The sequence below is a fragment of the Eubalaena glacialis genome, chromosome 11, assembly GCF_028564815.1.
Source record: "Eubalaena glacialis isolate mEubGla1 chromosome 11, mEubGla1.1.hap2.+ XY, whole genome shotgun sequence".
Classification (NCBI taxonomy): domain Eukaryota; kingdom Metazoa; phylum Chordata; class Mammalia; order Artiodactyla; family Balaenidae; genus Eubalaena; species Eubalaena glacialis.
The window spans coordinates 18,717,051-18,734,007 of record NC_083726.1 but is presented as its reverse complement, the minus strand read 5'-3'; the positions used below and the strand labels follow the sequence as shown (position 1 = coordinate 18,734,007).

General features: G+C 45.7%; 1 protein-coding gene across 1 annotated transcript in view; it reads left to right on the top strand.

Moving 5' to 3' along the window:
• STAB2 (stabilin 2) overlaps nucleotides 1-16,957 on the top strand; it is a 157,826-nt gene that overhangs the window by 81,589 nt on the left and 59,280 nt on the right. The window contains exons 26-34 of the mRNA XM_061206574.1: nucleotides 1,189-1,284; nucleotides 2,966-3,061; nucleotides 5,550-5,597; nucleotides 7,083-7,219; nucleotides 7,650-7,764; nucleotides 10,596-10,673; nucleotides 12,754-12,852; nucleotides 12,940-13,047; nucleotides 16,440-16,571. Of these exons, the coding sequence (XP_061062557.1) occupies nucleotides 1,189-1,284; nucleotides 2,966-3,061; nucleotides 5,550-5,597; nucleotides 7,083-7,219; nucleotides 7,650-7,764; nucleotides 10,596-10,673; nucleotides 12,754-12,852; nucleotides 12,940-13,047; nucleotides 16,440-16,571 (909 nt within the window). The remainder of the gene's footprint in view (nucleotides 1-1,188; nucleotides 1,285-2,965; nucleotides 3,062-5,549; nucleotides 5,598-7,082; nucleotides 7,220-7,649; nucleotides 7,765-10,595; nucleotides 10,674-12,753; nucleotides 12,853-12,939; nucleotides 13,048-16,439; nucleotides 16,572-16,957) is intronic.

The window sequence follows — 16,957 nt, the reverse complement described above, 5'->3', positions numbered from 1 at the left end:
CTGACAATCACCATTTGTGTGCTGATGTATTTTTTCTTTCTGGCCTTCTTAATGCACAGGTTTTTATTTTTCTCTACCTTGTTGTGATCCACTGCAGTTTTGTTTGGTTCCTGTTCTGTACTTAGCACAGACATTCCCCCATTTTATCATACAACCCACCACTATCATCATCATCATCATTATCATCATCATATTTAATAGCTGCATGATCAGGGCCATTGCTTCTGTGGTGTAGTTTGTGTACTACACAAAGTACGCAGCCTATGGGGCAAACAAGGGCTGAAACCCAGCCTGCACCCTGCTCACCAAGGTATGTACCCTGGTGTGGACCTAAACCTTCCCAGAGGAAGGGGGGACTTTTTTGTTGCATGATGAAACTGTCTACCTGCTGAGCCACTAGCCATGGGTTGTCCATGTAGAGGTGGTACTTGACTCAGATTTGCCTGCTCAGAGGGAATGCCTGTTCTAAATTACACAACGTGCCTCACAGACCAACGGTGGCCGTGTGCATGGATCTCCACCAAGTGGATGCCCCATGACTTACTTAATCTTTCCCTCTTAGATGGAGGGGCCAATTTTTCCAGTGTGATGCTCTTTGGAATCTAAGTTCTCTCTGAGACAAATCTCCATATGGCCCCTCTAGGGTAATGAATTCAAAAAGCACCAAAGGGGGCTTCCCTGGTGGCGCAGTGGTTGAGAATCTGCCTGCCAGTGCAGGGGACACGGGTTCGAGCCCTGGTCTGGGAAAATCCCACATGCCGCAGAGCAACTAGGCCCGTGAGCCACAACTACTGAGCCTGCGCGTCTGGAGCCTGTGCTCCGCAACAAGAGAGGCCGCGATAGTGAGAGGCCCACGCACCGCGATGAAGAGTGGCCCCTACTTGCCACAACTAGAGAAAGCCCTCGCACAGAAACGAAGACCCAACACAGCCAAAAATAAATAAATAAATAAAAAATTTAAAAAAAAAAAAAGCACCAAAGGACTATCAGGCTGGGAAATGTAATGTAGAATGTGGAGACCAATAGCTCCGGAATCTGAAGTGTAAGAAACGAAAAACATTAATGGTGTTCTCTAAAAGAGCCAAACAGTGATGGTTTCCGTACTTCATTTTGTGGTGCAGTGTGAGGGCAGGGCATGGAAGGCAGGTGTTTTCAATAATCCATTTGACTTTGCTCTTGGAATTACAGAATGAGTGTGAGTGTAAGAAAGGATTTCGAGGCAATGGGATTGACTGTGAACCAGTAACTTCATGCTTGGAACAAACTGGGAAATGTCATCCACTGGTGAGTTACTTGATTTTTTTCATTAATACTTAAAGAAATTACTTGAGAAAGAAAGAAGGTTGGTTTATTTTTTATGTGGGCCCAGTAATGAACAAAATCTCTCTTACTCCCAAAGGGCGTCCCTAAGCAGAATGTGAGTAATTATTGCAACTTTCACTCCATTTTAAAGCTTGGAAGAACCAACATAACAATTGCCAGATAAGATTCCCGGTTAAATCTGAATTTCTAATAAATGGCAAATAATCCTCCAGCACAAATATGACCCAAATGTTAGATATTAAACAAAATTTAAACAAAAAATTATTCATAACTTATCTAAAATTCGTACTTGGTATTTTTATTTGCTAGATCTGGCAATTCTAAATCACGAGGATAATTTAAAGGGTAACTAGACTCCCATTTTGAATGTCATAACAAAGTTTTACCCAAATTATTAGTGAAAATGCCCATTCAAGGGTAGGTTGAGCCTTGTGTCTAAATTATGGAAGAGCAGGCAAAGATGTTAGAGCCGGTCGTGTTCATGTTTTTAAAAGAACATCACTAAGCACCCAGCGTCAGAACCAGTGAAGACGACACCTTAGTCACAGTGCTTTTGCTTGCAAGTAACAGAATCCACACAAATCAGCTTAAGCTAAAAAGGAATTTGTTGGACATATGCCGCCAGGGTAGCTCCATAGTCAGGAATTCTAAAACTTCCCAAGGACTTAGAATCAAGATCAAGGCAGCTTCTTCCCTGGATCCTCTGAGACCACACAATTTCTCATTTTGCTATTCCCTGTGCTTTTACTTTCTCTTTGTCTTTGTCTCCCTCTCTCTCTCTCTCTCTCTCTCTCTCTCCCCCTCCCTCTCCCAACTTTAAGTGCAGTTCTGTGCATCTTGGGGTAGATGACTCCGTGTTCTTAGAGGAACGTCTACCCCACTACCAGTGATGCCCACTAACTTAACAGCACTCTGTGTCCCAATTCTAACTCATAGGAGAAAGGACCCCAGCTGGGTCCAGGTGTACACATATGAGACACTCAATGATGGCCAGGGAGTGGGGTGACATATCATGAACAGGACTGCCAGACCCACGCCTAATAGTGTGGGCAGGTGGGTAATATTCAAAGACAAAAAAAGTGGGAGGAGATGCCTCTAAAGTATCCATTACCCAAGAATCATGAAAGCGCTTCATAAAGCTGAAGAAGCTCCAACACTCTTGCTTAATTTAAGCCCAACCAAGCCCTGACATTCCACACGTGAGAGGTTATTGGAACTTTCACTTCATTCCAAAGCGTGGAAGAACCAACATAGCGTTGCCAGATAAAATGCAGAACACCCAGTTAAAATTGAATTTCAGATACACAGTGAATTCTTTTCTGGCACAAGTGTGCCCCCAAATACTATATGGGACATTCTTATACAAAAACCTCTTTGTTTATCTGAAATTCACATTAACTGTGTGTCCTGCTTTCTGCTTGCTAAATCTTGGCAGGGATGAAAAGAAAGAATCTAATTGTGATTCCATAAGAAGTGCACCAAACCTGCAGAAAGGGCTGAGGGCCTGTGGGTTACTTCCACCATCTTTCAGCCCCGAATTACAGTTCTCACTGTAGACGGAGCCTGAGGATTCACAGGTGTACCTCATATCTAATGCTTTAGTCGGGAAAGCAAATCATTTCTCTCATTTTCTTTGTATCAGGCAACCTGTCAGTTTACTTCCTCTGGTGTCTGGAGTTGTGTTTGCCAAGAGGGCTACGAAGGAGATGGCCTTCTCTGCTATGGAAACGCTGCAGTGGTAAGTCCTCTGAGATCAACTCCAGTACAGAATAATAAAGACAAAAGTCTTCAAATTTAAAAGAAAAAAAAAGCGCTCTTGGCTAGGATGGCTTTAAAGTGCTCTACCAATCATTTGCTCCAGATTTTATCTGAAGCAAACTGCTTCTCATAAATGGCATATGTGCTCTGTGGGTCACAAATTTTCTACAAGTTGAAGGGAGGTAACTTTTATTTGGCACCTTCTGTGTACCAAGCAGTCTTGGCTTCCCTTTCTTGCCATTCTGCCTCTTTCTAGTCCCAGACTTCCCAAATGAGCAAATAACTGGCGCCTGCTGAGCTCTCGGGCACTCCTGTCCGGGTTGTGTGCCTCCTATAGGTACCCAGAGCACCTTGTGCTTACCCCTGTCTGGGGGGGTGTGTGTGTGCATGTGTGCGCACGCATGCACGCGCACCTTCTGTGTACCAGGCATCTTACTAAATCCTTAACATGCTGCAGCACCCCCTTTAAACCACAACCTCTGGGCTTATGCTATTATTATGCCCATTTTATAGATGAGGAAACTGAGAGCCTAAGCAAACTTGCCTAAGGTCGCTCAGCTGTCTCCGTGCAGAGCCCAAGCACTTAACCATTAGTATGTTCTATCAGCGTAGGGCACGTCCCACCTAATTGTCTGTCTCCCCACTGGACTGTCAACTCTTGAGGGCAGGTCTTTGTCCTTGTTTCCTACTTCACTCCTACTGTTCATAAAGATTTGCTGAAATGAGAAAGTAAATTGGTGAATTTTCTCATCACTCAGTTTGTTTAACTCACTGGAGTTTGGTTCCTACCCCTCCTCTCAATGGAAACCACTGGCGTAACAGTGCCCAGGGCTGCACCTGCCCTAATGTGCTCCCTGGCAGCTGCAGCATCTGACCTTGGCCCTCCCTGCCTATCAGGGTCCTTCCTGCTCTTTACTGAACCTGTTTCTCCTACTCATCCCATCAGGTCTGTCTCCTGACATTCAGACCATGGAGCGTGGACCCAACATTTTGTCTGCACTGTCCATGGGCCACATTTCCTAAAACCTTAAAACCCTAAAACCCTGCTTTCACAAGGCCCCTCACCTCCCACAGAAAACAAGATCAAGTCCAAATCCTCGGCCTGGTACTCTGAGGACTTCACATGGACTCAACTCACTTCAACCAGCTTAGCTGAGCTGTTGCCTTCCCAGCTGTCACCTTCCTGGCTCCGTTCCCCTCCCCCATGGACCCAGCCTCAGGTCTTTCTGCCAGCAGTTCAGGTCCAGCTCATGCCCTCCTCTCCTTGAAGGGATTACCCGAGCATCTCAGCTCTTGCACTTATCTATTTACTAACTGATTTACTTTTTAACTGGTATTTACTAACTTATTCCATAACCTCAACCACTTTCAAAAAGGAATTAAGACAGCTCTGAGATGTATTGCCTTTTGGTAAATTTGCACATAATAATTGTTGTTGCCATTTTCGTGGTGTTTAATAATTTTTAAAATGTTTTCACATACGTTAATGCATGTAATGTTCATAATCCCAGGAGCAAGGCATCATCATTTTCACTTTTCAGGTGAGGCACTTGAGTTCTCAGAGAGGTTAAGTGACTTGCCCAAGATCACACAGCTGGTAAATGGCAGACCCAGGAATTGAACCCAGACTTTTTAAACTCAAAGTCTAGAGCTTTCTTTAATCTATCACACCTTCAAACATCACTGATCTACCGGCCCTCTGCATTATTTTTTCACATCCTAACATCCCCAAAACAACTGTAAGTTGCATAAGATCAGGGGCCATCTTTTCTCTTTCATATCTTATAAACTCCCTCACTCCAACCTGGTGCCAATTGTGATGGTTCAGTATATATGTTCATTAACAAACCCCATGGTGGATAAGTTAAAAATAATAGTGGCTAAAACCTACTGACTGTGTCCTGCATGCCATCCTCTATTCTAAGCACTTTAAAAACATTAACTCTTCCAATTTCCACATCAACACTATCAGTTGGAGCTTTTATCATCCCTATTTTATAGCTGGAAACATTGAAGCCCAGAGAGATGAAGTAACTTGCCTAAGGAGCTAGGAAATGGCCAAACCAGAAAGAAAACCCAAGTGGTTTGGCACTGTGTCCCAAGCCCCTGCTCAATGCTAGCTCTGAAAGGGGGCAGTTTACTGAGTTCTGTGACCCTCCTGTAGGGCTGGGTGGCCGTGTTCTTACAACATAAATTCTGATTTGGACGGATTTGAGGTGGTTGTTTCATTTAAAGTTTCTGGAATTACTCCTTTACCTCGAATAGAGAAGATAATTCAAGCCATTAAACATGAAAGAAATGCATGGCTCTGGCAACATGGGGATTCATCCAGCCTGGGCATCATTCATGTCGGCATCGACAAGGCTGGCAAGGACGATGCCCAGAGCTGCCCTGTGATTATGCCTCTCATTGATCCTCCTCTATGTTCTCTCTCCTCTCTCCTCCCTCTCTTGCACGAAATGAATAAGGAATTGTCCTTTCTCTCTGCAGCAGCTATATTTAACCAGTGGATAAATGTGAGTACCTTTGTTGGAATTACGATTGGGAATATATAATAATTTTAGATATTTGGACTACATGTAACAGAAAACTGAAAATGCAGCTGGTGAGGGGGAGGGAGGGAAATTGTCTAGAACAGTGGTTCTCAGCTTTGATTCCACTTTAGAACCACATGGAACAGATGTTTTTCAATAGCCATGCCTAGGCTCCCACCCCCAGACTCTCTGATTTGATTGGATAGAGGTTTGACCTGGGCATCAGTGTATTTTAACACTTTCCCGGGTGATTCTAACATGCAACCAGGACTAAGAGCTTCTGGTCTAAGATAAGCTGGGGTGGTCAACTTTTCAACCAATCCAAATATATATGTATAACTTCATTCATTAAAAGAGGTATTTTTGAAAAGCCAGCATAATTCATCACGGTAACTCACCAAATTATATTTGGCATTTATAGTTGCAGTACTATCATATTTCATGTGTGTTTAGCCCTCAGCCCAACATGCCCAGAGGAGCTTTTCCCTCTCCTTTGGAAAGTTCTATAACAAAGAGTCTAATCCCCACCATCCCCACTTGTCTGAATCTCTGTCATCTTTGCCTGAGTGGCCCAAGGTGGCAGGTTCAGCCAGCCATCGTGACAAGTGGTTTGTCCCTTTTAAGAAGACAGATGCCAAGATATGCAGTGTCTGGTCAGCAGCCACTCCAGGACACCTTCCTGTTGCTTCCATGTGGGGTCCCTCTGACCCCCATCACATGGGAGAGCAGGGACTGAGGGTCCTATAGCAGGTGCTAATTTTCATACAGACCCACCCCACACTCATAAGCTTGCCCTGTGGTGTGCTAGACCCACTCGTCCTAGCTCACAAGAGCACAGCTTTCCCAGCTCCACTTTCTGTGCTGTTATGGTGGTAGCTTGGAATCAGCTATGATGGGAGAACTTACACCACAGAAATCAGCAAACACTATAAAGTGGGGCTTTTGTTTGTTTGTTTTTCCTGGAGAGCCGGTTGTGAAACATAAGCCCACCACTGCTTCTACCCAGAAGTAGCTCTAGGTGAGTAGATGAAGTTTGATTTCAGGCCTCCAGTCTCTCTCTCATGCTGAAACTGTTCCTGTAATCTTCCCACCATCCTTATTCCAAAGGCATCCAAGGATTCTCAAGGTTCTGTACACACATGTGCACACACGCATGACACTGTCAAGACTGTTCTCTGCCTCTTCATTTAGACTAAAGGGTGAATGACTGATAATGACTCAAGTGTGACCTGATCAGGAAACTTTGCCTTTTGTCAAGGTTCACACGTTGAAATACAAGGAATGAGTCTCAGAGGGAAGAGGAGGCATCAGCCAGTAGGTGGGATCGATTTGGGAAAGGGGTCCCTAGGACCTTCCCGGTATCTCTGAAATTATATCACATGGGAAATTGTCATCTCTGCCAAGCATTAAGTCAGCATTTGTCCTCTGACATGAGTCAGGCCAGTTTCTTTTCCCTCTGCGATTCAGAATGCTTCCCTACAACCCATGCTGTCAGCCGTCTCAAACCTCACCATCCTCGTGCCTTCCCAACAAGCCATTGAGGACATGGACCAAGATGAGAAAGCCTTTTGGTTGACCAAGAGCAATATTCCCACCCTCATAAAGTAGGTATTATGTGTGTTTTATTCTTCATGATATCTTACTGGCATCAGTGTGAATGAAGTTCAGTGAAGGGAGGCTACATGGTCCTTCAGATCCATGCAACTGACCATGTTCCAGGACCCCCTCACCTCCTTACCCCAGGACAGAAGTCGTCAACATGACTGACAGCCAGTTCTGTGCTAACTGCTTTATGTAAACCTAGTTAATCCTCCCAAGGACCCCGTGAAATAGACAGAATTATTCCCATTTTATAGATGTGGAAACCGAGGCACAGGGTGGTTGATTAGCTAACCCCAGGTACCATGGCTGAAGTTGCAGGGGGAGATTTTGAACCTGGTAGTCTGGCTCCAGAACCTACTCTCTTAACTCCTCACAATGCCACTGCCTCAAGCATTGACACCTCATTACAGCCCTTATGGACTGTTGTTGTAGGTACCATACTCTACTGGGCACGTATGGAGTGGCCGATCTGCAGGCCCTGTCACCTTCTGACATGCTGGCAACGTCTTTGCAGGGCAACTTCCTCCACCTGGCGAAGGCGGATGGGGTAAGAGAGCATCGTATTGTATCTGTTTAGTGGAAACTTGTGACCTCTGTTCATAGTGTACTTTTAGTTTTTTTCTGTTAGGGAAATTTCCACACATGAGCAAAAATAAATGGAGAATAAAACCTCCATGTAGGTATCACCCAGCTTCAACAATTAGCAACCTGTATTGATACACACACACACACACACACACACACACACACACACACACACACTCTCTCTCTCTCTCTCTTTCTCTCTCTCTCTCTCTCTCTCTCTCTCTCTCTCTCTCTCTCTTACTCTGTAGCAGGGATAGTACAAAATGAAGATCTCTGCCCACTGGTTGGCCACAGGCTCTTCCTGACAGACAACAGACTGATCCGGAAAGGCAATCCTTTCATTTCTTCTGGGTGAAGGCCGCACAGTTTCACAACTTTGATTTTTATGTGTGATTAAGAGCTGGTTATTGGAAACCTACTAATTGAGTCATTCGAGATTACTACAATTTTATATTAAGCTAGGGTCAGTCAACAGATATTTATTGGGACTTCCCTGGTGATCCAGTGGTAAAGAATCCGCCTTCCAATGCAGGGGATGTGGGTTCGATCCCACATCGGGGACCTAAGATCCCACATGCCGCGGGGCAACTAAGCCTGCCCACCATAACTAGAGAGCCTGCGTGCCGCAAACTACAGAGCCCACAAGCTCTGGAACCCGCACTCCACAACTACAGAGCCCATGCACCCTGAAACCCAAGCACTGCAACTAGAGAGAGAAAACCTGCACACCACAACTAGAGAAAAGCCCACGCGCCACAACGAAATATCTCGCATGCCTCAACGAAGACCCCGCGTGCCGCAACTAAGACCCGATGCAGCCAAAAAAATAAACAGATACTTTTTGAACACCTCCTGTGCTCCAGGAACTGATCTGAGTGTTGGAGACAGGACAGTACACAGGAGAGCAGAGCCCTGTAGAAGCTCACCTTCTGGCTTTTTCTATAGTGTTTCAAGGACTTGGATTCAGTTTTCTGTGAGGAAGTCTGGCTGCCCTGCTGAATGCGGCAGTGTTTTAAAGCTCTTTCTATGAACTGAACAAGATGAAAATGGAGACTCTACTGGGAAATGAGAACTGCCCCATCAATGGAGCATGGGCCAGAGTCAGAATGTTCTAGAATTGCGGCTCTAAAGCATTTCTGCCTACCTACCCATCAGTGATGGCGCTGTGAAAAGGCTCTATGCCTAGTATTACCTAAGTATGTGTGCTTCATCAGATCATTCCTTTTAGAAAGCAGAAAAGAGTTACATACGGTCCCATGGACTCTTTACATTTTATTACAATAATTCTAGAACGTTACATGCATATATCAGACAATGGGTGGTTTTCCATTGGTGTTTTAAATCACTGATGCTCTGAGCAAGCATTAATTGAACACCCACCCTGGGAAGGTTCATCCCAGGTTCCGTAGATTCAGAGGTAAATCAGTCAAGACCTGTGAGCTGGAGGAGCTAACCATCAAAGGCACAGCTGTAATGGGTTCTTTCTTATGTCTGATATAAATGTCTCCCTGCAACCAGAAGAGATGTGCAAGGTAGCCAGGAATGTTTGTTTCAGGACCTCTGCTGATGTGCTCAGGGTGCGGCAAGTCCCCTCTGCACCCAGGGTTCCCAGGAGGCATTTCAGACAAAGGGCAGTGGTGGGAGAAGAGGAGAGGAAACCAGAGAGAGGGGAGTCCATGCTTGGTCGGTGGCTGCGTGAGCGGGCATTTGGGTTTACTTAGCTCCTTTCCCCGTGTAATTAATATTCTTGAAAAGTCAGTAACTGTCTGTATTAGTTTGCTAGGCCTGCTATAACAAGGAACCACAGACTGGGTGGCTTAAACAACAGAAATTTTTGTCTCAGAGTTCTGGAGGCTCGAAGTCCAAGGTCAAGGTGTGAGCAGGGTTGGTTCTGTCTGAGGACTGAGGTCAGGCTCTCTCCTTGGCTCGTAGATGACCGTCCTCATGTTCACATGGTCTTCTCCCTACATAGCTGTCTGTGCCCAAATACCCTCTTCTTATAAGGACACTGGTCATATTGGATTAGGGCCCACCCTAATGACTTCATTTTAACTTGATTACTTCTGTAAAGACCTGTCTCCAAATAAGGTCACATTCTGAGGCACTGTGGGTTAGGACTCCAACATACGAATTTTGGAGACACTATTCAACCCACAACAATATCTGCGGTGTTTTTCCAACTGCAGGGTCACTTTAGTAAGCCTCAGCCAGCACTTTTTTTTTTTGGCTGCGTTGGGTCTTCTTTGCAGCACACGGGCTTTCTCTAGTTGCAGCGAGTGGGGACTTCTCTTGTTGTGGAATATGGGCTCTAGGCGGCGTGGGCTTCAGTAATTGGGATGCATGGGCTTCAGTAGTTGTGGCACGCAGGCTCAGTAGTTGTGGTTCGTGGGCTCTAGAGCGCAGGCTCAGTAGTTGTGGTGCACGGGCTTAGTTGCTCTGCGGCATGTGGGATCTTCCCGGACCAGGGATCGAACCCGTGTCCCCTGCACTGACAGGCGGGTTCTTAACCACTGTGCCACCAGGGAAGTCCCCAGCACTTTTTTAATGAAATAGAATGAAATAGAGTAGAATCGATGATCAGGTGCCTCCCACATGGTAGAGGAAAGTATTATTTCATTTCAATTGTGTGTGTGTGTAATGTCAAAAGGCTCACAATTTAAAAATATTTCTGACTTTGTGTCATGGTCCAAAAGTGAGAAGGTCACTACTACTCAAAAGTGGGAAACCCAGAAATAATTCAATCCTTGGGTGTACTCTATAGGGACTCACCTTCTCACTGTGGTGCGTTTACAGAATATCACAATCGAAGGAGCGTCCGTAATTGATGGTGACAATGCAGCCACAAATGGAGTGATACACATCATAAACAAGGTACAAAATCGCCTCCTCCCACACATGTTGAATCTCTTCTCCTTTTGTTATTTATCCTCCTGTGCAGTATCTTTTTGGAGAAAAAATACTTAGCCTTAATATACAAATAACCTGTATTGTGCTTCATTATTTTTATTTTAAAACCATTTAGAGGCTCTACTCATTCAGTAAGACTCAGTTACTATATACTCAGCCTATATCCTGCAATGGGTCCTGTATAATGTGTGGCCACATATATCATATTTGTTAGTTATCAGAACATCTTACAAGGTACATGGGAACCTTAGTATGGACTTTGGGAAGTCCATACGCCCAGATTAGATATAATCAAGAACTGGAGGAGAGGCAACTGGCTATGTATCACTGGTCCTCTCCCCTCTGCATTATTGTGCCCTAGAAAAAAAAATGGAAAAGGGTAGGAAGGGTATTGTAGAATTTTTATTTTCTTCTAAGATGCAATTCAACAGTATTCAAAGGTATGACATAGAAAAAAAAAAGTTTAACGGGAAACGAGCTTTTAAGCTATCCTATAATTTTCAGTTACTATATTAATATCTTCATTTAAAATTAAAGTTAGAATTTAGGGTATATTGGGAAATTTTGAAAAGCGGAAGATTAGAAAAGACAATTAACTAATTGCATTTTAACTAAAATTATTCTCACTTGGCACTTACATACTTTTTTATTTCAAGTTACAGAACACGTTAACTCTTTCTGTTCAGAAAAGAGAGGCTTCTTATAAGACTTCTGAGTGCAACACTTTGCAAAGACCTTGCAATTCTCTTGTATCACCAAGAGGCATTAAAAAATACACTATTTTTTGAGCAAGTGATAGGTCATTTGCAGGGAACTATACTGGGCTTATGGCTTCATTTATCAGAAAGCAATATTACTTACCAAGAGTATTTTTCTTCTCCAATACTGGCTTTTCAAAGTACTAAAAAAAAATTTTTTTTTTTAAGTGTAAAATTACCTCTTCTTCTCATTTACATTTTTGATGAACACAACCTCATTAGTAAAATGGCACCTCAACCCATGTCCTGTACTGAGCGTTATTATCACGGGGGCCAGTTCGAGTCCCACCTCCTCTGTGAAGCCATCCCTGATCCCTGCAGCCCATATCACCGAGGCTGACATAGTGTCAAGAGGGTAAGTTCTAGAATCATGAAGCATCTCGTTCAGGCACTTAACTAACTGTGTAACCTTGGGCAAGTTACATAACCTCTCTGAGCCCCATTTTTCTTCCCTACGAGGATTAAACAACACCTCCTCTCTCACTGTCTGCTGCCTAGGGAGACCTCAATAAATGTCATTTTTATTCCCTTTTCCTTCCTCTGAAATCCCGTGGGATTTCTCAGTATAGAACTCATTTGGCATAACTGTGCCCCCTTGTTTTGATAGTTCTTTATGGAATAGGTCGTGAACCCCCATATGATGGCATGTCCCGGAGGGGTGGAGCTGCATCTTTTCTCTGTCCCTCATCAGCATTACCACCTCACCTTGTGTGCAGTAATATTGGAATGATTGACAGCCCTCTAAGTGCCAGGCATTGTGCCAAGTGTCATGTATTGCATTATCTCATCTGATTTTTATAACAACCCTAAGAAAGTATGTGCCATTCTCCTCACTTCTCAAAGGAGACCACTGAGGGTCCTCATGGCTAGGTAACTGGATTGAGGAAGAAGTTTATGTGGACACAAAGATCCATGGATGCATGTCAACTGATTCAAGTTCACTGCTTAGCCTCTGGGTTGCAGTGGCTCGTTAAGGAACTCCTTTTCTACCTGTCCATTGGACACTGTGGCCCCCTTTGTTAGGGCCACCATGAACAGTTGTGCAGGTTGTTCCCTGCCTAGAGGTACCTGGTCTGGTGGTGGAGTAGGGCTGAAGTCCAACCCACTTCACTTCCCAAACTACGCACCACTATTTGGTCTTGCAGACGATCAAAGGAAAAGGTACCTTGTTCTCTATTTGCAGAGGCTTCATGATCACATATTGTTATGTGACATGAACCTATGTACTAGAGAGCAGCAAGTCCTACCAATGCAGGCTAACAGAATTTTGGGGCTTCCTTTCCCAGGTTCTGGTTCCCCAAAGAGGTCTAACTGGCTCCTTACCAAACCTACTCACCCGGCTGGACCAGATGCCTGACTATTCCATCTTCCGGGGCTACATCATTGCAAGTACCACGTTCTCTGCATGACCCTCTGCTCGGGTTACCTGGGAACAGAAGTCCCTCACGCGCTCCTGTCTCTTTCCATCACAGCAACATAATCTGGCAAGTTCGATCGAGGCTGCTGACACTTACACGGTGTTTGCTCCAAACAACGACGCCATTGAGAGTTACTTCCGGGAGAAGAAGGTCACAACTCTGGTAGTATCAGCAATAATAACCTGGGAAATTATTTCCTGGAAATTCAAACACTTAAGATTTTTCAGTCCATCAACCATATACCATTTCACTCTTTCATCAAAACTTCTTTGTCGATATCCAGATATTTAACATAAACTTGAGCAGAGACTCTCTCATACCCGAACCTCCCCCAAGCCAGAGCTACTCATGTATTTAGTTTGTACCCCTGGAAGCACACACTCAGGCTCACATACACAAGGATGCGGGCATCCCAGGAACCTGGAAACATCTTCATGGCCACCCCTCCTCCCCTCCCTGGCTTCTCCCTGGTCCCATGCAGTGAGCTGTCAGCAGCTGGGACCTAGGGGGAGTTCACTGTCTCTGTCTTCCTTCTATTCTCCCCGTCTCTGTCTTCCCTGATTCCTAACATTTGGGGCTGAACAGTCAGAACTTGTCAAAAGACTTTGTGAAATAATAAAAAGCTCCAATCCTGTCACTCTCTGGCTCAAAACCCTTGGGTGGATCTCTATTTCCTGAATGACTAAGTCCAAGCTACCTCCCCAGGTTCTTAGGGTCTCCATAAACTGGCCACGATTACCTTCTATTCAGTGCTGGCACCAGAATTTCCATTTAGAAGGATCCCAGGGGTGCCCCGCACCCAGCCCCATAGTGGGAGGACAAGTTTAAAGCTGTAATTGCACAGCAAGCACGCTGTTTTCACTTCTCTCTTTATATAAGGTGACTGAGATGAGGATGCTAAGGAGACGGGGGCTGATAATTGAAGTCCCGCTAAGCCACCCTTGGGCCCACTGCTGTCTCCCATCCATTCTCTGCAGATACCATGTGGTCTAACCAGAGTGATGTCATACAGACCCTAAAGAAAGCAAAGGCATGTTCAGTGCCCTTGCTCCTATCTACACACACAAACACACACACACACCCCCCCGCCCCCTCAATCAGGAAGGCTGCCCTTCCTCCTTCCGATGCCTCCTGAATCCTCCCCACCCATTCTTTTTTTTTTTTTTAACATCTTTATTGGAGTATAATTGCTTTACAATGGTGTGTTAGTTTCTGCTTTATAACAAAGTGAATCATCTATACATATACCCATTCTTCAAGTCCAGTCTCACCTCCTCAGACAAGCTGGCTCTGGCCCCTGAGCTGCAGAAAATCTCTCCTGCCTCTGAATTCAGACCATTAGTACGCCCTTCAGCACTTACACACCTGGTATAAGGAACTGTCTTTTCAGGCGGGTGTGTCTTAGCCCTCCAATTGGATGAAAACCCTGTGAAGGGAGGAACGGTGTGTTAGACTTTTGTAACTGCCATGTTGAGCAAGCAGGACTCCTGGGATGGAAGGGGAAATCCTCTTTACTGTGTCTCCTCACCCACAGCCCTCCCCCAGCCCTTTGAACCTGTTCAGTGGGGAATATTCTTCTCCTGCCCTGGGATAAACCCTCAGGCAATCCCGCAGCCTTTCTGCTTCCCCAGAAAGTCCTATCATCACTGTAAGTCACAAACACAGTCTCAATTAAGTTAAAAAAAAAAAAAAAAAAATCCAGCTCCTTGTAAAAAATCAACATTTTGAATTGGATTTAGAATTAAATCTTCTTTCCTCACTGCTCCATGCTGGGCTTTGTCCAGACAGGAAACTAGAGGAGGGGTTTTGGTCTTTGAATCAATCAAGGTCCCTCAGAGGGTGGCAGGAGGGATAGATTGGGAGTTCGGGATTGATATGTACACACTGCTATATTTAAAATAAAATGCCTTTCCATGAAAAAAATCAGTATGGAAAGGTAAAAATTATTGCTAAAAAAAATAAAAAATCAAGGTCCATCAGGAGACAGAAACCGTACCAGAGAGAATTCAATATTATGAATTGTTTATTGGGTATGAAGTTATATAAATATAATTGAAAGGTAAAAAAGAGATAGCATAGAAGCATCTATAACCCCAAAGGCTGGGAGAACAGAGGAAAGAGGTCGGAACAACTAAAAGTTAGAAACATGGAGGAGCCTGGAAGAGCTGTAACGCAGATCTCTGAGGACGGGGTGCCATTCTGCTTGTGGCTCTGACATTGGAGGAGGGTCCCTGGGGGTCCAAGACCCAGGCGTCTTGGAGATGCCATTGCCCAGCTGGTGCTGGCGTCTTAGGGGGAGGGGGACATGATTAGGCCAGTCTGGGAGTGACAGGCCTCTGCCACTTGGATCCAGCTGCCACTGGCAGGGCGATGAAGTGCAGCTGGGGTGATGCCCCCAGGACCAGGAAGCATGCAGGAAGAGGAGATCCCTCTAACAGGCCTCACAGTCTCCCTCGAGCACTTTCCACTGGCGGAGCCAAACAGGAGACCTGGCAGAGGAGAAGTGTGGGTTGTGGTCCCAGCCCCACCACAGAAACAGTGCAGAGGGTGGTTTGGAGCTGAGACAATAATTCACCGTCTCTCCTTCCCCATATGACGCTTCTATTTCCTTTCCTGATCTCACTGAATTCAGTTTTGGTCTCACCGGGTTTGCAGTTAGGACCTGTTGATGGTCGGGAAGAGATGTTAAGAGGGCAGGAAGTTCTTATCTAACTGGTACCGTCTTGAGATGCCATTGCTCTCTCGCTCTCGCTCTCTCGCTCTCTGATGGGTTCTTTGGAGACCCCACCCATCCCTGGTGGTCTCTGACTGCAGTTCCCCCCACCTGTGTGCTTGCATCTCTTCCTACAGCCACTTTTTTTTCTCAGTGGACCCTCAGCATCCAGAGGCCACCTCCAGCCTTTCCCTTGGGGAGGCCTGTCTGCCCTTCCAGAAAGCCATCTAGGATAGGACCTAAGGCACCAGCTCTCTCAGACACGGCCAACCCTCTGGTCCACAGGACACCTGTACTCTCTTGTCCCATGTCAGTGCTGGGAGTGCAGGCCTGTCTCAGTGCGGTGACAGCCTGCCCCCTCCGCTGGGGGTCAACCTGCCAGCAGTCCCTGGCACAAGATTGCTCAGGCCTGAGTGACACCCCACAGGCTACCCTGTCTGCAGAGGACACAGATCAAGCCCTTTGAAATATCCCATTGAGCCTCCTCTCATGACCCCTGAGGTGAAAGGCAGGCTGGGGTGTGGGGACTCTCTTCACAGCTGTTCTCACCAAATAAATCAACTTTAAAATCCCCCCCCAACCTTTTCTGCCCTCACTCCGGGTTTTAGGGTCCCGTAATGAGTTCTTGACCATCCTACATGGAAAGTCTGCAAGTTCCCCAAGGTGATCTGTCTCGGGTTTAGTATTTATTATCTACCGTGCCCTGATGCCTCGGGCAAAACTTCCAGTTCAACAAGCTATTGCTCTTAAACCCCACGGTGCCTGGACATCAGGGCAGCCCAGTAAGTGCCCGGGGACCGGCTGATTTGTGGGTTAACTTTCCCTTCTGTGTGTTGTCCAGGAAGAGGACGTACTCAAGTATCACGTGGTCTTGGAGGAGAAACTGCTGAAGAATGACTTGCACAACGGCATGCACCGGGAGACGATGCTGGGCTTCTCCTCCCTCCTTGGCTTCTTCCTCCGCAATGACCAGGTGCGATCCTTTCCCTTAAAACCCACGGGTGGGTGTCCTAGCTCCGTGTCCGTCATCACTTTTGCGTTGCATAATCTCCCCAGCACTTCCTAAGCCTTCTCTACAGGAACAGTTGTCTGTGTTTCACCGTAAAGTAATGACTCAGCCAGACTCGGAAGCTCCCCTTCCCCTTCCCTGTTACCAAATCATCAGTGTGGCCTGGCTGATGAGGGGATTGAATCCCAGCAGTCACAGGTGCCCTTCAGTTCTGATTCCTAACAAACAGACAGCCCCCAAGCCACCTCCAAGATAGAAGGGAACCCAGCAGCAAAACCTGACCCACAGGAAGTGGCACTGGGTATAAGGAGCCTCGTGACTTCAGCAGCTAAATGAATAAACATTATTAT